This window comes from Thamnophis elegans, chromosome 5, assembly GCF_009769535.1.
Source record: "Thamnophis elegans isolate rThaEle1 chromosome 5, rThaEle1.pri, whole genome shotgun sequence".
NCBI classification, from domain to species: Eukaryota; Metazoa; Chordata; class Lepidosauria; order Squamata; family Colubridae; genus Thamnophis; species Thamnophis elegans.
The window spans coordinates 9,799,573-9,826,275 of record NC_045545.1 but is presented as its reverse complement, the minus strand read 5'-3'; the positions used below and the strand labels follow the sequence as shown (position 1 = coordinate 9,826,275).

Here is a 26,703-nt window from a genome sequence, read left to right as displayed (position 1 = left end):
TGAAAAGGGAGATGAGGTTGTCCCACAGTCACTCATGCCCTCGTTCTTTCTCGCCTGGACTACTGTAATGCTCTCTACATGGGGCTGCCCTTGAAGAGCACCCGGAGGCTTCAACTGGTTCAGAATGCAGCTGCATGGGTTATCATGGGGCCACCTAGATGCTCCCATGTTACACCCCTTTTAGGCGGCCTGCACTGGTTGCCGGTTGTCTTCCGGGTGCGATTCAAGGTACTAATTATGACCTTTAAAGCGCTCCCTGGCTTAGGCCCAGCATACCTGCGAGACCACCTACTGCCACCGGTAGCCTCCCCCATCCAGTGCGATCCCACAGAGTTGGCCTCCTCAGGGTGCCGTCGGCCAGACAGTGTCGGCTAGTGACCCCCAGGGGGAGAGCCTTCTCTGTGGGAGCGCCGTCCCTCTGGAATGAGCTGCCCCCGGAGCTTCGAATAATCCCCGACCTCCGGTCCTTCCGACACGTCCTAAAAAGTTGGCTTTTCCAGCAAGCCAGCCTGGCCTGAACAAAACAAAATAAATTATTGATCATTGTTAATTTTAATTCGATTTTTTTTAAAAAAAATGTTATTGTCAATTCTAATTGTTTGGGATATTCTATTTAATTTTTTAAAAACTTTTGTATTATGTGTTTCTTTTAATATTGTATGCCTCCTTGAGTCCTTGGGAGAAGTGTGGCATATAAATCTAATAAATCTAAACCTAGTATGTTCCATTTGCATGCCAACACTAAAAACCTGTTTGGATTCATAACACTATTTGATAGATCAAATATCATGATTACCTTCCTGAGCTGAAGCTGTCTTTATCCAGTTGACATATTGTCATTATCTGTGGGCACTGGCATGTTCATAAACTGGAACCAGCATTCTGGCAGTATTTGAAATTTAGCATTCTTCTCCATTACTGCATTATGTGGAAGCAAGCCCACAGGCTAAAGATTAAGCTCGGCGAGGTCAAACAGTGAAATGAATAAAATTAGCATTTTCTAGAGTTTGCATAGAACTTACTGCTACTATAGTAACAGCTCCAATATCCTTCTAACTGCCATGTCAAAATAATCTAAGAGCATGCTTTATAAAGTTTTGTGGCAAATCCATTTGGTCTAAGGAGAAGGAAAAGTAAAATGTTAAGTAAATGGGTTTGCTTCTCCAAGTTTTATGTCTATCCATTGAATTCATTTTCCTGCTAATATGAAAATAAGTGTGTGTCATTTTTCATTGTGCAAGTATTTATTTATATATACGAGAATTTTATAAATGTACAACTTCAGAGATTCCAACTCTGAAGTGTACTGTATATATTGTTATAGCAGTTAGCAATAGCAGTTAGACTTATATACCGCTTCATAGGGCTTTCAGCCCTCTCTAAGCAGTTTACAGAGTCAGCATATCGCCCCCAACAATCCGGGTTTTACCCACCTTGGAAGGATGGGAGGCTGAGTCAACCCTGAGCCAGTGAGATTTGAACAGCCGAATTGCAGAACTGCAGTCAGCTGAAGTAGCCTGCAGTGCTGCACTCTAACCACTGCGCCACCTTGGCTCTATAGCAGGGGTATCAAACTCGCGGCCCATGGGCGAGATGCATCACACCCTAGCCATGCCCATCCTCGTTTTAGCAAAGGGGAAAAAAGTTGTAATACATAATGTGACGACAACATGTCATGAGTTTGACATGACTGTTCTATAGGATCATTTTTACACTGTTACACTTTTCAAATCCCTGCACCCCAAGGCATGCATTGTATATTGTATTATACCTATTTTTACCATGAGCAGGGATAATGCAAAATCTAAGTAATACTTCAGTTTGTAGCTAAAACTAGGGAAGTATAACATACTGGAAAACTTTTCAAAATTATATAAATGAAGCATGGTGACAGAAAGAAAGGAATACAGAAATGGCCAGGGGAACAAAGCCCTTCATGGTATTGAACCTGGGTACTTGAGAGACCGCCTGCTGCCAATTACCTCCAATAGACCGATCAGATCCCACAGATTAGGCCTCCTCCGAATTCCATCCGCCGGCCAATGCCGACTGGCAACTATCCGGAGGAGAGCCTTCTCTGTGGCTGCTCTGACCCTCTGGAACGAACTCCCCGTGGAGATTCGAACCCTCACCACCCTCCAGGCCTTCCGCAAAGCCCTTAAAACCTGGCTGTTCCGACAGGCCTGGGGCTAAAGAGTTGTTGCCCCCCTTCTCGAATGGTATGGTTGTTGTGTGTTTTTAAATTTTTTATTGTTATGTCCTGTCTTTTTATCCCCCTGTCTGTATCCCCTTCCCTGACTGAATTGTGAGCCGCACTGAGTCCTCTTCGGGGAAAAGGGCGGCATATAAATGTAATAAATCCAATCCAATCCAATCCAACATATCTGAATATTAAAGTTGTAATCTATGGAAGTGATTTTGCTGGATGTTTAGGTTCCTAACCAAAAGGATGTCTAATTACAACATGTGTCTTGTAATGTCCTTTTATATTTTCATCCTAACACTGCACAACAATATGGAAAGGATGGAAATTGCAGCATTGAGATAATTCATAGGGATGTAACCTTGGCACATGTTTGTTTCTATTATTTTGGAATGAGGATGCCTGTTAAATATATGGACAAGGGTATGGCAGATAACAGCTACTGCTTACCTGTCAGGTCTCCCGATTGATTGGAATTAACAATACGATTGAAGCTGATGATCAATACCTCTTATAGGAAGCATAGTTGTCATAAATCCACAGATAGGGAGTAAAGAAATAGGAAATATAAATATATCATAAATAAATTAAGTTGATTTTTCTGGATCCATTTCACTTCATGTTTCGGCAGGATATAGTTCTGAAATTACTTTGATCATCTTCATAGATAACCTAAATAGTATGTGGGTATCAGAGGTGGGTTCCTACCAGTTCGCACCTATTCGGTAGAACCGGTTCGTCAAATCTACCGAACCGGTTAGAAGAGGTTCCACCAGTGGACCCAGAAAGCAGGCCACACCTACAGAAGAGGTTCCAAAAAATTTTGAAACCCACCACTAACACGCGCGCAAACAGACAGACAGACAGACAGACAGACAGACAGACAGACAGACTGACTCACACAGAGAGAAAAAGAAAGGAAGGAAGAAATAAATAAAAATAAAAAAGTGAGAGATGAAAGAAAAAAAAGGAAAAAGGGACAGAGACAAAAGGAAGGAAAGAGAGAGAGAGAAAGAGAGAACACATGGCCGGCAAGCCACTCCCACCAGGTCACATGGCCGGCAAGCCACTCCCACAAAGGAGGCCACACCCATAGAGTAGGTTCGGAAATTTTTTGAATCCCACCACTGGTGGGTATGATCATCTGGGTTTCTCTTTTTCTTTCTGTTTTTACCTTTTGACCATTTTTGCATCATTAAGCCATCTACTTACTCCATTAAGAATTAAGTGGACTACCTAGAAGATTACACTTTATCACAATTTTACTGTGGTTTTAATCTCCCCAGACCAAATGAACAAAAAGTAGGCCTTTGGGAAAATACCATATTATTCCCTATATTGGTCAGTATTTAGGGAACTGGCTAGGAAGGTCATCTGGGGTTTCTGAATTGGATGTTATCAAAATCTTGATGATTCTCAATTCTACTTTTTCTTGCTCCAATTCTAGGAAAGCCACCTGAACATGCCCAAATTCAGCAATAGAGTAGATCAAGATTAATATGCTATGGATTTGCAATTGGCTTTTGTTATTAAGAGCACAATTCTGTCCAGCACACCTATCATATCCCTGGACAGAGTTAGCAATAATTATTCATGCTTTGGTTATATCCCATCTTTATTCCCGCAACATGCTTCATATGGGACTAATTTTGAAAATTGTCTGGACATTGCTGATTACTGCAAGAACAGGGTCAGATACCTCCTCTGAATCATAGGCACTGGTTATCAATTCCTTCCCAAGGACAACTTAAAATGATGGTATTGAATCAAAAACCCAAAACTCTTCAGTTTGTTTGTTTGTTTGTTTGTTTGTTCGTTCGTTCATTCATTCATTCATTCATTCATTCATTCATTCATTCATTCATTCATTCATTCATTCATTCATTCATTTATTTATTTATTTATTTATTTATTTATTTATTTATTTATTTATTTATTTATTTATTTATTTGTCTTGTATGCCGCCCACTCCCGAAGGACTCCGGGCAGCTCACAATAGACAAGGGAAGGGGAAAACTGGACAAAGACAACACTTTAAAACAAAAACCGCAACATTCACAATTTCCGTGGGGCTGGATGTTTCACAAGCCCCCGGCCTGCTGGAGCAGCCAGGACTTGGTGGCTTTGCGGAAGGCCGGGAGGGTAGTAAGGGTCCGGATCTTGACGGGGAGATCATTCCAGAGGGCTGGAGCTGCAACAGAGAAGGCTCTCCCCCGGGGGGGTCGCCAGCCGACATTGGCTGGCGGATGGAATCCGGAGGAGACCTAACCTGTGAGATCTAATCGGTCTCTGGGAGGTAATCGGCAGGAGGCAGTCTCTCAGGTACCCAGGTCCGATGCCATGTAGGGCTTTATAGGTAGCGACCAGCACCTTGAAGCGGATTCGGAGACTAATGGGTAGCCAGTGCAGCTCGCGGAGGATAGGTGTGACGTGGGTGTACCTGGGTGCACCCACAATCGCTCGCGCGGCTGCATTCTGGACTAACTGAAGTCTTCGAACACTCTTCAAGGGCAGCCCCATGTAGAGTGCATTACAATAATCCAGTCTTGAGGTCACAACTCTCTCTAAACTCTTTCTACTGGCACATAAAATATGGTTTTCTCTACCTTTGTTAGCACTTAGCACTAGCACTTAGACTTATATACTGCTTCATAGTGCTTTACAGCCCTCTCTAAGTGGTTTACAGAGTCAGCATATTGCCCCCAACAATCTGGGTCAACTTTGAGCCTGGTGAGAATCGATCTGCCAAACTAGGGGCTGCTGGTGATCAGCAGAAGTAGCCTGCAGTACTGCACTCTAACCACTGAGCCACCGTGGCTCTTGTTCTTGTTCACTTCTTTTGGAGTTGTGATTGGTCCCTCTCTCTTTCATTGTTTACAGAATCTAAAAACACCTCCTTCAGCAGGCCTTTAATTGCTACACAACTTTAACATTTACCATTATTGTATTTTGAACATTTTATATTCTGTTCTAATTTTAACTTTCATCAGGTGCCTTGAATGGTTTGCTGTCTAACAGAAATTAAATTGATGTCCTTTACTTGGTTGGAATTATAATAGTTTTGGAATTAATTACCTAGAGTATTTTTTGGTTTCTCTGTTGTTGGTGCTGGTATTATAATCAGCTATAAAAGAATGTTTTGTACCTCATTGTGTGGTGTGTAATGTTTAAGAATAAAATTTACTTCAGAAAGCCCCAGGTGAATATATTTTACTGATTATTTCATTCTGTTTGTTCTTTCTTCTATCTATCTATCTTTCTATCTATCATCTATCATCTATCATCTATCATCTATCAATCATCTATCATCTATCATCTATCATCTATCATCTATCATCTATCATCTATCATCTATCTATCTATCTATCTATCTATCTATCTATCTATCTAATCATATCTTCCTCTGACTTCACTCTAATCTGCTGTTAGAAATGTTGGTAGCATTTCGTCAGTTCAAAAGTTTTCCCTTTTCCATTAATGGAACAAACATCCCATTTAACAGCTTAGTCATGGATAAAAGCAAATTTCCTTTCATGTTCGTTTCTAAGATGTATTGCTTTGTTCTCATTCAAGATGGATTTTATCTTCTGTTGACCACACAATTTTCTACAGCACTTGTAGTACATCCTAATACTCGTGAGTTCTTCACAGTAATTGTAGTACATCTTAATACTTCTGAGGTCTCAGCCTGAGATCCATGAGGGATGTCTGCTTGTCAACTAAGAGCTATAAAAAGGACAGACAACAATAGGAAGAATTACAGTATAAGATTTGGTGATATATATTAAGTATGTATAATGCCCAGGTAATATATATATATAGCTTAGCATTGTGGAAACTTGCTCATAATACCTTCTCTGATACAATCCTCTATCCTAAGTGCTAAAACAACTAACAACCTTGGAAGAGCTCTCAGCTTTGTTTGCAGAAGAGTGCCAGGACTGCAGCAGTAATTCCATGCCTCCTATTTCTTATAGAAACTTCCCAGCTTTGGACCGTATCTTGAGCAACGAAAGAAGATAATAGCTGAAAATAAGCTGAAACTAAAGGCACAGAACAGCAGCCTTCATTCCCAGCTTGAGAGAAAGTGTTTTGCCCCAAAGAAGCCCATCCCAGCCGTGAAGGTAAGAATAAACAGAAGTTTCACATAAAGGAAGAGCAGCCTTCTCAAAATGATTTTGCATTTATGATTATATTTCATGCTGTGGAGGTGTGCAGATGTGGCAGTGGTGGGTTTCAAAAATTGTTCGAACCTACTCTGTGGGTTTGGCCTCCTTTGTGGGAGTGGCTTGCCGCCCATGTGACCGGATGGGAGTGGCTTGCCGCCCATGTGACCGGATATGAAGATGCCGACGACACTTGTCAGAACCACCTTAAATTACCTCACACACAGCACTGGCATGCATAAGAATAGGATGTAAACCTGTTTTTTAAAAGGCATCTTTGGTTTGCGTTAAAACAACTTCAACACACGTAATGTTCTGATTGCACCACAAACGCAGTAGTCATCCTTACCTTTCACAGAGGCACTGAGTTTTATAAATAGGAGCATGATAGTGTAGAATAATCATATCCAAGGACCAGTGGTGGGTTTCAAAAAATTTTGGAACCTCTTCTGTAGGTGTGGCCTGCTTTCCGGGTCCACTGGTGGAACCTCTTCTAACCGGTTCGGTAGATTTGACGAACCGGTTCTACCGAATAGGTGCGAACTGGTAGGAACCCACCTCTGAGGTGTGGGCTGCTACAGGTTCACCTGGGTTTGGGAGAATCCATAGTTAACATTATGGCTGGTTTGGAGAACCTCCAAATCCTACCCCTGGCTGGCCCCACCCTGCCCTGGGGTCTCCATGCAGCCTGTTTTGGATGCAAGGTAAGTGCAGGGGCCGGGCCCGTGTGGAGGCTCGGGGAGGGGGAGGAAATGGCCCCCAGCCTCTGGAGGGCCTCTGAAGCTCGGAGGAGGCAATTTTCACCCTCCCAGAGGCTCAAGGAAAGCTTCCAGAGCCTGGGGAAGGCAAAAACGCCACCCGCCCCCATCCCCGCTGTGATGCAGGAGGCCAACTAGGCCACACCCACAATGGCCACGCCCACCCAGCAACCAGGCAGAGAACTCATTGCTGAAATTTTTGAAGCCCACCACTCAGTGTGTGGCTCGCATATCAATAAACTTATATATGTAATCCTGGGCTTAGATCCATTTATTTAGTGATTGTGCAAAGTTACAGCAGAACCAAAAAAAGTGGCTTATGACTCGTCCTCAGACTTACAACCCATCCCAGCATCCCCACAGTCATATGATCAGAATTTGGGTACTTGGCAACTGCCTCGTATTTACAATGGTGGCAATGTCACTGGATCATATGATTGCCACGTGTGAACCTTCCCAATTGGCTTTTGACAGACAAAATCAAAGGGGGAAACTTGGATTTGCTTAACAACTTCAGTGATTCGTTTAAGAACTGTGGCAAAATATTTTAAAATTGGACAGAACTCATTTAACAATCACTTTAGTAGCACTGAAAATTCTGGCCCCAATTCTGGTCCTAAATTGAGGACTGTTTGCAGATATGTATTGAGTAAAGTTACTAAAATGCATTGTTTCTGTGGTTTAGGCCATTATTCAGATAATCAGAGGTTGATATTTGTATTAGGCTGTTTATATTTAACATGCACTAAAAATACAAAATCAAAGATATGCTAAAATGAACTCTGTAGTGTGGTTTTGTTATTTCCAGGGAAGCTAGATTAATTTGTCAGCTGTGACCAGGGGGGCATTTGCCCAGGTTCGCCTGGTGCACCAGTTGCGTCCCTACCTGAACCGGGAGGCCCTCACAACAGTCACTCGTGCCCTTGTGACCTCTAGGCTGGAATACTGCAATGTGCTCTACATGGGCTGCCCTTGAAGAGCATTCGGCGACTTCAGCTGGTCCAGAATGCGGCCACGCGAGTGATCGTGGGTGCACCTCGTTTCACCCACGTAACACCCATCCTCCGCGAGCTGCACTGGCTGCCTGTTGATCTCCGGGTGCGATTCAAGGTGCTACTTATCACCTACAAAGCCCTTCATGGTACTGGAGAGACCGCCTACTGCCAATTACCTCCACTAGACCGATACGATCGCATAGATTAGGCCTCCTCCAAATTCCATCATCCAGCCAGTGTAGACTGGCAACTACCCGGAGGAGAGCCTTCTCGGTGGCTGCTCCGACCCTCTGGAACGAACTCCCCGTGGAGATTCGGACCCTCACCACCCTCCAATCCTTCCACGCCGCCCTAAAGATCTGGCTGTCCTGGCTGGCCTGGGGTTAAGATTCTAACCCCACTCGAATTGTGTGACTGTTGTGTTTTTAATAATGATGTATTGTCTTTATGTTAGAAATTGTTTGTCCTCCCCCCGCCTTTTTTTTGAACTGTGAGCCGCCCTGAGTCCCCCCAGGGAAAAGGGCGGCATACAAATAAAGGGAAAATGAAAAAAAATTAATTTATACAAGCATTGTGTATTGGCCTCAGATGGAACCGGAGATGATCTGTGAAAGTGAGTCTTAGGTTTTTCATGTTGTGTGATCCTTGACATTTTTCACTTATACACTTTACAGTGTTGTAAAAGGAGTAGTGACATATGACCAATGTCTGGTTGTGTGTCGTTAAACTTCCTCTCTCGGCTGCTAGTAATTTACATAATATTGCTATTCCAAGCAATAGTTTACTGATACCATTGTATCTTCATGTCTTTTCTCTGTGTACATGAAAACATTCTTTGCACATGAAAACACCAAACAAATATTGTTCTTTATTTATTTTGAGAGGGCTTGGTGCTTTCAAAGGCATTGTCACCTTAGGGGTTTTACAGTTTTATTTTCCTTGCAGGAAAAATATTGATGGAATCATCAGGGAGAAAAACACCTGCAGTTTCACTGAGGGATAACTTTGCCATGGCAGATGAAACTGAGAATTGAGAAAAGATATTGAGGAGAAGTGAAAGAGCAGATAAAATCAAATGCAGAGAGGGGGGGAGGGAGGGAGAGGGAGAGAGAATCAACTAGATTTATATTTTGCATTTTTGCTATAAAAAGAATTGAAAAAATAGATAGCAATAGGAGTTAGCAATAGCAGTTAGACTTATATACCGCTTCATTGGGCTTTCAGCCCTCTCTAAGCGGTTTACAGAGTCAGCATATTGCCCCCACAGTCTGGGTCCTCATTTTACCCACCTCGGAAGGATGGAAGGCTGAGTCAACCTTGAGCCGGTGAGATTTGAACCGCCGGACTGCAGCTTAGCAGTCAGCTGCAGTACTGCACTCTAACCACTGTGCCACCTCGGCTCTTCTAAGATGAAAATGTAAGCAAGAGTTTGAACAAAGATAGCCTCCTGAAATAATAATTAAAATAAGAGATTGAGCAGAAACAGATTACAAATGTAAAAAAAAAAAGAAATAATAATTTTAAAAGAACAAGAAGCTGACAAATATGAACAAGAAGATGCTAATTCTTTTCCTTTTTTTGATTCTCAGCAGCTGGAATGTAATTTATATCACTTATGAGGTGGGAAAGAGAATATAGCATCAAGACTATAAAGTATTCATAGCAGAGGTGGGATTCAAAAATGTTTACTACCGGTTCTGTGGGCATGGCTTGGTGGGTGTGGCAGGGGAAGCATACTGCAAAATCCCCATTCCCTCCGCATTCCTCGGGGAAGGATACTGCAAAATCTCCATTTCCACCCCACTCCAGGGAAGAATACTGCTAAATCCCCATTCCTTCCCCACCCCACCAACCTGGTTTCCAGCTCCATTCTCCTGTGCAGGGCAACAAAACACCGAGCCGATCAGCTGGGACTCGGGAGGCAGCGAATAGATTGGGGGCAGGGCCAGCCAGAGGTGGTATTTGCCGGTTCTCCGAACTACTCAAAATTTTCGGTACCGGTTTTCCAGAACTGGTGAGAATTGGCTGAATACCACCTCTGATTCATAGATATCGCTTTTAATATGTCTGGTTCTGCTTTATTTTTGTGCTCTCAAATCAGGCCTGACTCTTAGTGATTGCCTGAACTAGTCCCTGCAGTGTTCTTGGCAACATTTTCAGAAGTGGTTTACCATTATCTTCTTCCTAGGGCTCAGAGAGAGGGAGTGGTCCAAAATTACTCAACTGACTATGTTCCCAAGGTAGGAGTCCTGTGGATCTGTCTCTTTGTACCTTTGAGTCAGTGTTGACTCCTGGCAACCCTGCAGTGTTCTTGGCCAGATTTTGGAAGTGAATGGCCCAAGAACAGCTGACTTCATGCTTAAGACAAATCTAGAACTCTCAATCTCCCAGTTTCTAGTTTAATGCCTTAACCACTATATAGGCTCTCTTAGGGCAGAACTAACTTGTGGTCTTCTAGTTTCTAGTCTAATGTCTTTAGCCATTACCTCGAATTGCCTTTCAGTCTTGATTTTAAATCATCTGTCATCACAACTAATTGTAGCAAATCTCACAGTTTAACTGTATGGAGAAACACATCATTTAATCAGTCCCAAGTTTCAAAATATGTGGTTTTAGTGAGTGACAACAAGCACTAATACTGTAAGAGGCAAAACACCAACACTTGTTTTCACATCCCCATGCTGAGTTATATGTTGCCTTTTGTTCTTTAGGCTTCTCAGTTGTCCATTTTTGAGGTTTCCACAAATTTCATCCAACCCCATTTTTTCTGGTGGGTTCTATCTATTTCTTGCCCTTTTCCCTAGTCCAGGCATCAGCAAACTGCGGCTCTGGAGCCGCATGTGGCTCTTTCCTCCCTCTGCTACGGCTCCATCACTGGTCGGCGCCACAATTTTGAGAGGAGCTTCCGGTGGGTGGGGGAGAGAAGCACAGTGCGCCAGGAGAAGACTCTATGGCAAGGGGAGGGTTTTCCAGTTGTCTCCACAATTGATAGGGCTTTCGGTTATGACAGGTAGAGGAAAAAGTACGCTGTGCTAGGAAGAGACTCTATGGTGGGGGAACTGACCTTCCGGTCAGCTCCAGAATTGAAAAGGGGGCTTCCGGTTAAGTCCTTTGTGGCTCCTGGTTCTTTTCTGTGGGAAATGGGTCCAAATGGCTCTTTGAGTGTTTAAGTTTGCTGACCCCTGCCCTAGGCTATTCATTCTTTCCTTCAGAAATTTGTTTACACTGCAGTTTTCATTCATTCTCTCTGCATAACCAAAGTAGCTCAATGTTTTTTCTTTCTTATTGATCACTCACTTCTGTATTCAATCCACATTCATCAAAACCGCTCTCTTGTTTTATTACTTCTTAAGTATCCCATTTCTACTGTGTTCAGCTTGTTCAACACTTACTTCCATATATCATAATGGGTAGGACAGCATTCTTTCCACAGTCCTTTTTTCTTGATTCTTAACAAATATTTTGTAAACATTATACCAAAATCCATGAATGTCACCTACTTACTCTAATTCCCCCTCCCATGTATGTACAGTATAGTTTGCAATTGTTTACTCCATTTTACTTGCCACTTTAGAGTCCTTCTGTAAACATTTTTCCTATTATGTACTTTTGATATACCAATATGATCTTTATTTCAGGCTAAAAAAAATCCCGGACATGATAATGTTTCTTACGGGCTGGTTTCTTTAGTCCATGAATCATCTTGGTTGCCCTTCCAGCTCATTAATATTATTTTGCAAGTGTGGGGATCAAAATTGCACAAGTGCTGATTATAGTGCTCCAGGATTATAAAAAGGAACCAACCCTTCTATATCAGTATCAGGGGTGGGTTTCTCGCCCCGTTCCAACCGGATCGGTTGGAATGAGGCCGGCGGCGTCCTCATGCACGCACGCGGCACGCGCGTGCGTACTAGCATCTGCGCGATGCTCCAGCTGCTCCTGGAGGATCGCGCAGGCGTTCTGCGCATGCGTGGAAAGCGCGAAATTCAAAAAAACCGGGTAAGGAGCGGGCGCGGGTGTGCGGGCGCGCGCGGGTGCGGGGGGGGGGGCTTCGCCGTTCCCGGAGGTTACTTACTTCCGGGTTCGGCGACCAACCGGATCGCAGGGACCGGTGCGAACCGGTCGAAACCCAGCCCTGATCAGTATTGTTTTGCCAGCTTAGTGACCAAGTCTCCAAAGATGGAATCACCAAGGAGTTATGTATAATGTCACATCTGGAATAATTAAAAACAATAGTGATGTATATAAAGGTGTCACTGTACTTTGCTGCTTTATTTCCTGTGCCCTTTGTAATCATTCTAAGAGCTAGGTCATGGTGCACTACAAATAATTTCAAAAGTATGTTGAAGTGGGCCTTGGAATAAAAGAGAAGACTTTCTTTATGCATACCATATTTTTCGGAGTATAAGACGCACTGGAGTATAAGATGCACTGGAGTATAAGACACACTGGAGTATATAAGACGCACTGGAGTATAAGACGTACTGGAGTATAAGACCCACCAAGGTTTTGAAGAGGCAAATAAAAAAAAATTTGCACTCTGCAAACCTCCCAAAAATGGCCCGTTTGTCGTGAAAATGGGCCCGTTCCCCCCCCCCAAAATCCTTTAGGGGGCTTGCACAGTACTCCTTGGTGGGGCAAAAACGAGCAAAAAATGGCCCTTTTCACGAAAATGGGCCCATTTTTCGTAAAAAAAAGGGGCATGGATAGCCTTTAGGAAGCTTATAGAGTGCTCCTGGAGGCGGGGGAGTAAAATTTAGCTGTTTTTTGCTCATTTCTGCTTTCCTCAGCCCCCAGGAACTCTCTAAAAGCTTCCTAGAGGCTCTGCATGGCCATTTAGGTGAAGGGGATGGGGTTTCAGGAGGCAAAAAATGCTGTATTCAGTGTATAAGACGCACCCATATTGTCAGCCTCTTTTTTGAGGGAAAAGGGTGCGTCTTATACTCTGAAAAATACGGTATGTTACATATTGCTCGGTGAGATTTCCCCCTCTTTTTGACCCATAGTTCTACTTGTGCCCCACCAGCTAGAGAACTTGATTGGCGGCTGTTTAAAAGAGGGTCTTTTTATTAGCAGCATCCTGTTGGTAGTGCTCTCTCCAGGACGAAAATGAAGTCAATCCAAACTCACTTTTCAATATTGTTTTGTAAGCCAGAACTACAGAAGAAGCAAAACTTTCTTATTTTAATGTTGTTCTGAAGCCATATCAAATGATTTTGGCTCCCTTGCTTCTTGGATTTATGGTGAGCTTTAATTATTTTTATTGTACATAAGCCTAGGCACCTGATAGGTAGGGGAGAAATTTATAAATGCAATAAATACATTAAATAAACTGCCTTCAGTTGCAAAGAATCCACATGAACAATACTGGAGAATTCTACTTTAAAAATACCAGCCCAAAATTCTTCCTAATAGAATGGAGTGCAAAGAAAATGTTTACAATTATTATGGTGGTTGTTGGTTGCTCAGAGAACCAGATGTCTAAGCTGTATTTTTAGCCACCTCTCAAGTCCTTCCCAAGACTCTGGGGTAGGCTGATATTATCTGAAGCTATTAAAGGTATCGTCACTAGATATAAGCTGTTCCAAGTAAAACTGCATTTTGTCAATGCTGATGATTTTTGCAAGGTGCTCCAGATTTTTTGGGATTGCACCCAAGTCACCTAATTATTATTGGTACTATCTTTGTTTTCTTTTGCCATAGTTGTTCTACTTCTTTTTTTTATGTATTAATTTTTGTTTTAAACACATAAGCACATCAACAGAAACAAACACAAGACTTAAAAACAACATAGGAACAATAAGTTCCATCGTATATCATATAGCAGTTCCGAATCGGTTTCTTTGCAGTTAATGTTTTCCCTTCTATACATTTGTATCTTGCGTTCACAATCTCGTTATTCGTTATCCATTTTTATATACAATTCTTTATTTATTTATACTTAGCTACTTATGACCAAGTATTATTTACCTATATTGTGCTTTATATTTTATTCTCTTACATACAGTTATAGATATACATTCACGTAGTTATTCTTTTTCTTTGCCATTCTTATATTATTATTATTCCATTTAAAAGGTTATAAGGTATAATTTGGAATGCTTTGTTTACCATCCTTCGCACCTGCTAGGACACCACCTTATTTTCTCTTTCTTTTCTTTTCTCCCTCCCTTCCTTCTCTACTTCCTTCCTTCCTCCTCTCCTTCCCCTTCTTCCCTTACCTCTCCCCTACTCCTACCCTCTTTCTTCTCCTTCCTACCCTCTCTCCTTCTCTTTTTCTCTCTTCCTCCCTCCTCTCCTTCTCTTTCTCTCCCTTCCATCCACCTCTCCTTTACCTCTTTCTTCATAGTTGTTCTACTTCTATTTGCCGGTCTTTGCATTGTGTGATTTTTTTTTTCTCCAATTCTTTCTGTTCTATTTTTTTTTGCCTCCAGGTACTGCAATATTCACTTTCCAGACTTCTTTGCCTTACTTATCAATAATTGTTACATCTGGGGTGTCATATGGCAGGTGCCTGTCTGTTTGTATGCTAAAGCCTCAGAGCTCTTTAACTTTTTCATTTTCTTCTACTTTGTTTATATTGTGGTCCCACCAGTTCTTGCTGGTATTTCTTGCAGATATTCCAATGCACTATTGTTCTAATTTATCATGCCATTTTTATACTCAGTTTGTGCATCATCATCATCATCATCATCATCATCATCATCATCATCATACATATATCTGTTAAACGTACTTGAGAAGTCAAGATTTGCAAATTTCATTGCCTCCCAAAATAAGCTGCAAGTGTCAGCTGGCCATAGTATGAGTCTCAACTAGAAGGAAAAAAGGAGAAAAAAAATACTTGTTTCAAATGCATTGAATAGAATGCATGTTTTTTTAAAAAAACATTTTACAGAACATAATATACCCTTTAGGAATGTATTTATTTTTTGCCTTCTGTATTCTATCTTCTGGGCCAATACATGGAAAATGTGTACAACTGATTCATACACACGCCTATTACATTCTGTCAATGTAGATTGCTTCGCTCTTGGAATAAGTTACAAATATTTCCAAAATATCCTCTTGACTTTATTTTCTCTTAAATAAACTACTTTTCTCTGTTGCCTTTAATATCATTCTTTGGGGCCACCATGGCTGTTGTTCTGCCAAATGCAATCTCTTTCATAAGTGGAGGATTATCAGTTTTCAGATATGAAATGGAGCTAGTCGAAGTTACAAGCTACCTAGATAAGCAAGCAAAATCAAACTGGACAGGTTTCTATTGACATTAGGAAACTGATGGAAGGATTGAATGTGACTAAAAGGGATCAAGATCAGATTCACTGTTAAGATTGACTTATGGGATGGACTAAAGCGTCTTGCCTAAGGAAGATTGCCAAGGGGAGGGGTTTCTACTACTCTCAAGGAACCAGTAGTCAGGCTTTTGTGTGTGTGAGGGGGAGGGAGGGGGGAGAAAGAGAGGGGGTAGACAGACAGACAGACAGACAGACAGACAGACAGACAGACAAAAGGATGAAGTCTGCAGTTGCTATACAATTAGTTGCCAAGATCGTATAGTCTTTTTGTCACCTCTTATGTAATTCTATGTTACAAGGTGTGCATAGGAAGAGAGGGAGGGAGGGAGGGAGGGAGGGAGGGAGGGAGGGAGGAAGGAAGGAAGGAAGGAAGGAAGGAAGGAAGGAAGGAAGGAAGAGACATGTGCCAGCTCCACTATCACTGTGTGCTGGAAAAATACACCCTTTCAATGCTCTCTCATACTAAAAAGGGTCCAAACTTGATCCTGTCCTGCCTTCAGACATAGCCACACATTCAGTGAGACTTCAAAATACTGATAGAAACCCACATTCTTTTCAGATGTGAACAAGATTAATTTGTGCTTCAGGCAAGTAATATTTCAATTGATCAACCCAAGCCTCCCCCCCTTTTATTATCTCCAAATAATTCTGGGTAATGGAATGATGCCAGTGTCAGCGTTCCAAGTATCATGTAGAATTAAATCAGAGTCCAAGGCAAAACGATCCTTAAAGTTCCAATTTAATAAAGCAGACATCTTAGCACATCTGCGTTAATCCCAATTCTGGAAATGACATCAGAATTCCACCCAGTTAAAAGTTCATGATCTTGTCCCCACACCCACAATCCATCATATGGTCCAATCTTCTTCTTCCACGCTGGCATCCACACCCAGCTTCTTCCGGTCAGGTGTAAAAGTGCAGAGACAAAAGATGACTTTGGCTTCTAGAAAAGAATGAAAACAATACATTCCACAATCCTGCTCCTGTCTATTTCCCCCCTCCCATCAACTATACTAATGAAACAGCATAATGAAATAAGAGAAAGTGTGGCAGGCCAAAATTCTAAAAGAAATATAATTGCAGGCCTGACAGCCAGGTTTATATCTATATTTTATTTCTCCTGAATATGCACCTCAGAATTACTGGGAAGTTGCTGGAGGGGGGTGAGGATGAAAAACATTGGAACATTCTTGTTAAACAGCTGCAAGTGCTTTTTCACTTTTTCCTATAGTCCCGACTGGTGAACAATAAACACTTAGCCAACATTAAACTCTCTACTGGAGTGTTCTTTGTCACCATGCTTCATATTATTACCTTATTATCTGATTTCTTGTGACATCTAAAGTGTACTTTGGTTTTCTTAGTTTCATATGCTCCTATTTATATTTTTCTTCTCCATTTTCCCATACAAGTTATTTATTTTTTCGTGCACCCCTTTCTGTGTTTTCCAAGCGGTTTGCCTTATAACTTCATTGAACCCTCTTGAGGATTGGTATAACTTGCTTTGCCAGTTTAATAATGTTGTCATTCCATCCACCAAAACGTTCATTGATTCCTTTCCTCTGCCAGACCCATTCATTGGTGAATCATATGGCCCAACTCTCTTCATTTTAGCAGTACAGTATTATGTGCCTTTTCAAATCAAGGTCAGTCCATTCCTACAGTTGCTTCAGCCTCAACTTCCTTTGACCTCTGCATCCTATTTTTTTTTCTTTTATCTTTGTCCAGATTGAATTCATTTTAGGAATGTGCTGGTGGATAATCATAAAAAGTTACACTTAGTTCTACATGAAGTATTTTGAATTTTTTTTAAAAAAATGCTAGGGAATTTCTGGAAGCCTGACATTCTGACAAATTAGTCATCAATAGAGCTCTAGTCACATTAAATCTAGATGATAATGCTGACAATGATAATATGTGATTCCACTTTAAATGGGTATTTTCACGGTCTCATATACAGTGGGGCAGAAAAGTATTTAGTCAGCCAACAATTGTGCAAGTTCTCCCACTTAAAAAGATGAGAGAGGCCTGTAATTGACATCATAGGTAGACCTCAACTATGAGAGGCAAAATGAGAAAACAAATCCAGACAATCACACTGTCTGATTTGGAAAGAATTTTTTTTGAAAATTATGGTGGAAAATAAGTATTTGTTCAATATCAAAAGTTCATCTCAATACTTTGTTATATATCCTTTGCTGGCAATGACAGAGGTCAAACATTTTCTGTAAGTCTTCACAAGGTTGGCACACACTGTTGCTGGTATGTTAGCCCATTCTTCCATGCAGATCTCTTCTAGAGCAGTGATGTTCTGGGGCTGTCGCTGGGCAACACGGACTTTCAACTCCCTCCAAAGGTTTTCTATGGGGTTGAGGTCTGGAGACTGGCTAGGCCACTCCAGGACCTTGAAATGCTTCTTACGAAGCCACTCCTTCATTGCCCGGGCGGTGTGTTTGGGATCATTGTCATGCTGAAAGACCCAGCCACGTTTCATCTTCAATGCCCTTGCTGATGGAAGGAGGTTTGCACTCAAAATCTCACGATACATGGCCTCATTCATTCTTTCCTGTACACGGATCAGTTGTCCTGGTCCCTTTGCAGAGAAACAGCCCCAAAGCATAGCAATAGCAGTTAGACTTATATACCACTTCATAGGGCTTTCAGCCCTCTCTAAGCGGTTTACAGAGTCAGCATATTGCCCCCAACAATCCGGGTCCTCATTTTACCCACCTCGGAAGGTGAGGCTGAGTCAACCATGAGCCGGTGAGATTTGAACAGCTGAACTGCCAAACTAGCAGTCAGCTGAAGTAGCCTGCAGTACTGCACTCTAACCACTGTGCCACCTCAGCAGCATGATGTTGCCACCCCCGTGCTTCACAGTAGGTATGGTGTTCTTTGGATGCAACTCAGCATTCTCTCTCCTCCAAACACGACGAGTTGTGTTTCTACCAAATAGTTCTACTTTGGTTTCATCTGACCATATGACATTCTCCCAATCCTCTTCTGGATGATCCAAATGCTCTCTAGCAAACTTCAGACAGGCCCGGACATGTACTGGCTTAAGCAGCGAGACATGTCTGGCAGTGCAGCATCTGAGTCCCTGGCGGCGTAGTGTATTACTGATGGTAGCCTTTGTTACGTTGGTCCCAGCTCTCTGCAGGTCATTCACTAGGTCCCCCGTGTGATTCTGGGATTTTTGCTCACCATTCTTGTGATCATTTTGACCCCACGGGGTGAGATCTTGCGTGGAGCCCCAGATCGAGGGAGATTTTCAGTGGTCTTGTATGTCTTCCATTTTCTAATTATTGCTCCCACAGTTGATTTCTTCACACCAAGCTGCTTGCCTATTGCAGATTCAGTCTTCCCAGCCTGGTGCCGGTCTACAATTTTGTTTCTGGTGTCCTTCGACAGCTCTTTGGTCTTCACCATAGTGGAGTTTGGAGTGTGACTGTTTGAGGTTGTGGACAGGTGTCTTTTATACTGCTAACAAGTTCAAACAGGTGCCATTAATACAGGTAATGAGTGGAGGGCAAAGAAGCCTCTTAAAGAAGAAGTTACAGGTCTGTGAGAACAGGAAATCTTGCTTCTTTGTAGGTGACCAAATACTTATTTTCCACCATAATTTGCAAAAAAAAAATTCTTTCCAAATCAGACAATGTGATTGTCTGGATTTGTTTTCTCATTTTGTCTCTCATATTTGAGGTTTACCTATGATGTCAATTACAGGCCTCTCTCATCTTTTTAAGTGGGAGAACTTGCACAATTGGTGGCTGACTAAATACTTTTTTGTCCCATTGTATATATTCTTCTTTAAAATTAATTCTATTGAATACACTGCATATGCAATTCAATCCAATTTTGGATACATGTTGAATTTAAGAGTTAGGATCCTGATACACCGAAGGAAGACCCCACTAGCTTCCATATTGATCTTCTTAAGTTGAGTTCCATTACCAGAGGGGAGGGGCGACAGAGAGAGGGGGATGGGAGGCAGGGATGGAGAGAGAGAAAGAGAGAGAAATAGGGAGGGAGAGAGAGAGAGAAAGAGAGAGGAGGGAAAGATATAATTACATTTTGAATCCTGTTGTTTTGTTTCAGTGCAGTTTTCATAGATTATTTTGTGCATTAATTGACATATTTTATGGTTTTCTAATCACGTGTATCGCTTTATTAAGTTAGCACTATAGATGTTTTATTGCTTTGCATTTTTCCTATGAAATGGCTGTTGTACTTGTTCTTTTCCCTTCTTCTTCTTCATCTTCTTTCTCCTTATACCATTCTTTCCAACGTGGTGCTTTCCAGATAGATGGAGGCGTAAAAAAAGAACTTTTTATTTTATTATTTGACTTCATTGTATGGCTTTAATGTATCTCCGTGTTCTCAAAGGTGTCAGAATCTATTTGGCTTTTTTCACAAAATATATTATTCTTCAGAAAAATCAGGTCCCCTTTTTTCCTCTTCTGGGGTAACTTAGGTGCCATCCATCTTTCTTACAACCAGGCATTTATCCCCCTCCCCTCTTTTTTTTTTCTAATTTGCCTTCCCCCATTTCTGTATTGCTGTTGATTAATAACTGCCTGACATATCTAATCTGCAAATCTTTCATTTTCCCAGATATTGTGCTTCACACCAAAATAGCTCTTTTCATTTTAAAATGAACAATACGACTTTTCAGGCCCACGTGTGCTCCCTTTTGAGTATGTCTTTTGGGAGATATAATACAAGGATCCTGTTGTAGCCGGGATAAAAGGACTCCTCTTAATTTATGCTCTGGTCTCCTGGGCTCACCGTATTTGACAATGTCACAAAACAAGACAATAACCTTACTAGTAAACCACATCAGAATAATGGGAGAATGGGGGAGGAGGTCTTGTCTGGGAATTGAATTTAACTCTGCATTTAAAAGTTAATACCTTGGGGCTACTTCACCTATTTCCTTTAGATTTTTTCCCGCTGGTGGAATCTTTCTAAATTCCCCAAAGGCTTTACAATCAGATTCTTCTTTCTGTCCACATAGCATCCTTCTTGGTTTGTTGGTAAATTTCATATTTTCTAAGATGTACAATACACCTGTGGGATATGAGAGCTCCTGCAACATTTGGTTGCATTATCTCTTGCACTATGTTTGTGGGTCACTTTGGCAATTAGGAGGTGAAATTAAAAAAAAAGACATTGGGAGAGATCATCTAGCACTATTTGTTTCGGGGGTGGAGAAATCCCAATAGGAGTGGTATTTTACACACAAAAATATTCCTGGAGTGACGTTAAAATGATGTTGCTAGTTAATTTGGCTGCAATTGTAAGTTGTGGAAGTTAAAGGAACAAAAGTAAGTATCAAAACTCATCCTGTAAGTTCTTCTCCTCCTCCCACTTTGAAATTATGATGAACATCTCTTTTTTCCTCTCCCTGTTTCAACACAGATATCTTTCAAGCCAAACATCTGGTTCACTCTTAATTCACAATGCAGTTTCTTGGAGGCCTACAAGATTTAAATTGGCAAGATCTGCAACCAGCATCTGATATAAATCTGCATGAGCTTAAATTATTAACCCCACCTCCTCATCCTCGCCTATTTTCAACCAATAGAACCAGCATCAATTCCATTCTCTCTCTCTTTTTCTTTTCTTTTTTTCACTTTTAAAGGACTTTGTTCTGCCACAGGGTAATATCCTCATGCGGAGGTGGAATTTTACAACAGCTCTGAAAAATTTGCCAGAAATGTTTCAGATTGTTCTCGCTACACCATTTTGTTCAAATTAAATCTATATTCTTAGCTCATCCTGTTGACATGGGAATCCTTTGGATTAGGTGGCAAGGCTTGGAAACAATACAGGCAAGGCCAGTGGTGGGTTTCAAATAATATAACAACCAGTTCTCTGCCCTAATGATTTCTTCCAACAACCAGTTCACCAAACTGCTCAGAAAGTTAACAAGCGGTTGTCCCGAAGTGGTGCGAACTGGCTGAATCCCACCACTGGGCAAGACCTATTTTTATGCCTTAAAATATGCGAGTCATCCAGTGTTCCATTTAAACATTTCCATCAGTTCACAAGACTATGCTTCAAATAGGAAACGTGACATTTTCCAACAAATATAGTAGAATTGGATTACCTTTCTGATACTTCATTTACATGAGAAATTTGAGTTCAGATTAATCAGATCAGCCTGCTGTCATTTCCCTTCCCATTCTCCTCTCCTAAGATGTAGTAAAATTTAACAAGTGCTCCCTTATTTTATTGATTTGTTTGTTTGTTTCTTTGTTTGTTTAATATGCTGCCTATCTCGTTTAAAGCAACTCTGGGTGGCATACAAACAGAAATACAAATAAAAATTAAATGAACAGAAATTAAATAAGTTAAAACAAGAATGCTTGGGGTGGGTTCTACTTAATCCACTAACCGTCTTCAACATGCCCAATTAGGGCATCAGGCCGCTTGGCAGTGCCATGTTTTGAGGCTCTTGTTAAAGGCCAAGAAGATTGGGGTCGATCTTAATTCGAGAGACAATATTCCAGAAGGTGGGAGCTAGCTGGGATTCCTTGTCCAATGGGGTCCACATCATGCCTTTTCTACAGTACTGAGATGGATTAGGCCAATCCCATTGGGATGAGATAATTCCTAGGGTCCTTTATCCTGATACATCACCAATGTAGAATGCCATTGGTCAAAATATGAAGCGTGCACTTTTATTGTGCACTTTTTGTGTACAGTGTGCTTTTTCTTTGCAAAATGTACAGTTTTATTGTCCAGTTCTAAGAGAGAATCGTTATGGAATTGTCATTTTTGGAAAGAGTCCTGTGTTCATCTTAATCTATAGTTTGTCTTCAGCTTCAGAATTGGACCGTGTTCAGCACAGCATGGCAACAGTGGCTGAGATGAAATGAATCTACTTCTTAACCACCGTAAACCCCCCCCCCCCCCCAATCTGAAGAGTACTGACAAATTAAAAATCTATTCGGGTTCTATTTTCTGTTCTGCTTCTGTTTTCCCAGCAGCTAAACTGTTTTGATTATGGAATTAAATCATTACCATCAAAATTATCAACTGGCGTTGGTTTTGTTCACACACCTGGTAGCCCTACTGACAAAGGCTGAGCCACACAGATGTCACCAAGGGCAGAATTAGGAAGCAATAGCATAACAGAGGTCTAATTAAGGGCAAGATTTGGCCGGTGGAATTCTCATTACTGAACTTAATGCACCAATCAGAAAGAACACAGCTTGACTATCAGCAGAACTGGATTACCCTCATAGTGAGTTGGCAATTAGGAAAAAAATATCATTATGCTTGTAAATTCAACCACTGTAATCCAGAGGAAAACAAGATAAGGCAACGAAGTTCCACAGTGTCATCTTACAATTTCTGCCTTTTAGCTGATGCTCAAAAAGAGATATTTTCAGGAGAGAGAAAGAACACAAGAAAAAAAGATGCAGCAAATTAATCTCAATGCATATGCTATTTTATTCCTAGAGCTTCTTTACTAATCCAAGGAGAATGTTCTGGGGAGGATTAGAAGGCAATAAAAGAGTGCGCCTACAAAGCATTTTCTGTTCCTTTTGTTGTTATTATAGCTACATAACTTGTTTACCTGCTACTTTCAATACAAAGGAAATCTCATCAAACCCTTTAAAACCAAACAAAGCTGTAGATCTGTAAGCATTAAATGAAGTGTCAAAAATTATGGGAATAAATCAGTGGTGGGATTCAAATAATTTAACAACCGGTTCTCCGCCCTAAAGACCAGCTGGGTAGGCGTGGCTCGGTGGTCATGTGACTATGTGGGCATGGCCAACTCAACATCCCTCACATCGATGGACGCTTCGCCTTAGCTGTTACAATGTAATAAGGGTTAACCGGAGAGGCAGTTTCTGTAATCAGGGCAATAAAGATTAGGCTAGAAACAACACCAGAATGTTTCCTTCCTGCCTTCCTTACAGGATTAGCCCTGTAATGTGAGAAAAAAGAAAATGAGATTTCTTCCAACAACCGGTTCTCTGAACTGCTTAGAAAGTTAACAACTGGTTCTCCCGAATAGGTGCGAACTGGCTGAATCCCACCACTGGAATAAATAATGCATGGAATAAAACCTCTGGTTCAACAATGATGGTGGATGTCAGCAGTAGCAAATTATAAAGATGGCAGGTGGCAACAAATACTGCAGCAAACCAAATTACACAAAAATGAATGTAGTTTGGTGCCTCCTGATCAGACTACATTGTTTAGGACCTCAGTGTCCATCAACTCCATCCAATGTATATCTTTTCATGTGACAATATAGAAGAAATGACACTTAGCTACAATGTAAAGTAGTGAATATACAGCGTCAGAGGTGGGTTCCTACCAGTTCGCACCTATTCGGTAGAACCGGTTCGTCAAATCTACCGAACCGGTTAGAAGAGGTTCCACCAGTGGACCCGGAAAGCAGGCCACACCTACAGAAGAGGTTCCAAAATTTTTTGAAACCCACCACTGGTCCTTGGATATGACTATTCTACACTATCATGCTCCTATTTATAAAACTCAGTGCCTCTGTGAAAGGTAAGGGTGACTACTGCGTTTGTGGTGCAATCAGAACATTGCGTGTGTTGAAGTTGTTTTAACTCAAACCAAAGATGCCTTTTAAAAAACAAGTTTACATCATATTCTTATGCATGCCAGGGCTGTGTGTGAGGTAATTTAAGGTGGTTCTGACAAGTGTCGTTGGCATCTTCATATCCAGTCACATGGGCGGCAAGCCACTCCCATCCGGTCACATGGGCAGCAAGCCACTCCCACAAAGGAGGCCACACCCACAGAGTAGGTTCGAACAATTTTTGAAACCCACCACTGTACAGCTTGTATAACAGTGTAAATGTGCTGTCCCCTCAAAATAATGCAACACAGAGCTTATGTGGTGCTGCAAACAAGGCCTTCTCTGTACAAACATGTGCTTTGGCCCTAAGCTACATCCCTTTCCCTACACAGCCTCGTTCTGTCTGATTACCTGTGAAAAATCAGGCAGATGCCACTCTGCTTGAGCAAGTTGGTGACTGACTAATTACTCCAATCTTTTAAAGATTTATCCTTTAAGAACTAATGGATAACTTCTTTTAAAAAAAAAAAAAAAAAAAAAAGAACCCCAAACATTTCTCTTAAGCAGATTCTTGGACTCATTCTACAATCAGTAAAATAATCTTTCCAGCGCTAAAGTGCAGCCTGCCCTCTTGAAAACAGGAACTGCACAATTGGGTCAACCGATTTTTTAAAAAAAAGATGATTGCAATAATATGTGTTAGTTTATCAAGCCATTTGCATATTCTTTCCAATGGCTGCATTTTTGTTCCCTGTTGTTTAATACAGCCTTTTCCTTGTCTCATAATGAATTCTCAGAGGTGTGCTAATGAACAGTAGCCGTGGATAGGCACACTGAGTGCGTCTGTCACAACACATCTCTTCTTTCCCATTTTCTTTCCCTTCCTGTTGCACCGAACAATGGTCACTGAGAATAATTAGTGTATGCGCACAGATCTGATTCATTTTTTGATGTGTGGCTAAGTTATTGTTTGTTTGTTTTTAGCAGCTCAAATGATATTGGAATTGCTTATATATCAATACCTACGAGCCATACTTTGCATGGTCCTAGGCAGTGGTGGGATTCAAATAATTTAACAACCGGTTCTCTGCCCTAATGACCAGCTTGGTGGGTGTGGCTCAGTGGTCATGTGACCATGTGGGCGTGGCCAACTCAACGTCACTCACGTCGATGGGCTCTTCGTCTTAGCTGTTGCAATGTCATAAGGGTTAACCGGAGAGGCAGTTTCTGTAAGCAGGGCAACAAAGATTATGCTAGAAACAACACCAGAATGTTTCCTTCCTGACTTCCTTACAGGATTAGCCTTGCAAAGTGGGGGGGAAAACAAAATGAGGTTTCTTCCAACAACCGGTTCTCCGACCTGCTTAGAAAGTTAGCAACCGGTTCTCCCGGATAGGTGCAAACTGGCTGAATCCCACCACTGGTTCTGGGTATCAAATGCTTTTGACGTGCCCTCATTCCCAACATTGCCATAGCACTGAAAAACAACATCGCAAGGAATCATGCTCTCAAGGGCTCCTCTTTGGCATGAAACAACCTTGGATATTTCAGTAATGTTTTCCTCTTTTTTTTCCTTTTTCTTTTGCTTCCTGTCTCCATCTTTTCTCCCCTCCCCCCCAGGATGTAATTGGAAAAGCACTGCAGTATATTGGAACATATGGAGAGCTCAGTAATACCGAACAAGTTGTGGCTCTGATTGATGAGGAAATGTGTATCAACTGTGGCAAATGCTACATGACCTGTAATGATTCTGGCTACCAGGTAAGAACACAGCTGTAATTAGCAAAAAAAGGCACTGTGAGTTGTCTTTCTGCTGCTGAGGCAGAAGGATTCCACTGTCTCTTGACGGGCAGATGGGAAAAGTAGATTTACAAGATACTGGAAATTAACATTGGCACACTCCCAGGTATAGACTGTAGGAACCATGTCTGATCTATTCGCAGAGGTTGTCAATAAAGCAGGTTTCTTAGCAACTTGAGATACACAGTGTGCTCTCTGTTCATTCTCTCTCTCTCTCTCTCTCTCTCTCTCTCTCTCTCTCTTTCTCTTTCTCTCTCTCCCTCCCTCCCTTCCCCCCTCTCTTCCTTCCCCCTTCAGTGTTCTTGTTGCATATCATCTATTGCTAAGCCGCCATGATTCTCCCAGCATTACATGCTGCAGAATGCTGTTGAAGACAAGATACTTCCAGATTATGTTGGAGGAAAAAAAATATTTTGGTAGTGACACACTGGAGAATCTATTTAAATACATAAAACTCAATTAGATTTAATTGTTTCAGTGACCACATCCAAATCTATAGTAGAACAGGAAGCTATATCCATGTTTATATTAGTAGTGATCTGGTGTTGGGATCTAAGAAATCTCTTTAACTCCTAACTGATGATAGGATAACCCCAGTTTAATATACAATATATTGATTGATTATGTTTGTGTAACATATAATTTGCACACACTATATATGTGTGCATACAATTTAGAGACTCATACAGAAATGCAAACATGTAGATGAACAAGAATTAATATAAAGGAATCAAATGTTAGATTCAAAGTTATAATTTAAATGTCACCGTTCCAAATATCATGCAGAATTAAATCAGAGTCCAAGGCAGAGCTATCCTTAAAGTTCCAATTTAATAAGATGGACATGTTGGCATTATGCTATGGAATCCCAATACTGGAAATGACATCAGAATTCCACCCAGTTAACA

At 41.4% G+C, this 26,703-nt stretch overlaps 1 protein-coding gene across 1 annotated transcript in view; it reads left to right on the top strand.

Annotated features, from left to right (window-relative positions):
- The window catches only part of DPYD (dihydropyrimidine dehydrogenase), a 628,457-nt gene that overhangs the window by 589,262 nt on the left and 12,492 nt on the right, over positions 1-26,703 (top strand). Inside the window, 2 exon segments of the mRNA XM_032217710.1 lie at positions 6,181-6,327; positions 25,616-25,756. Coding sequence (XP_032073601.1) covers positions 6,181-6,327; positions 25,616-25,756 — 288 coding nt within the window.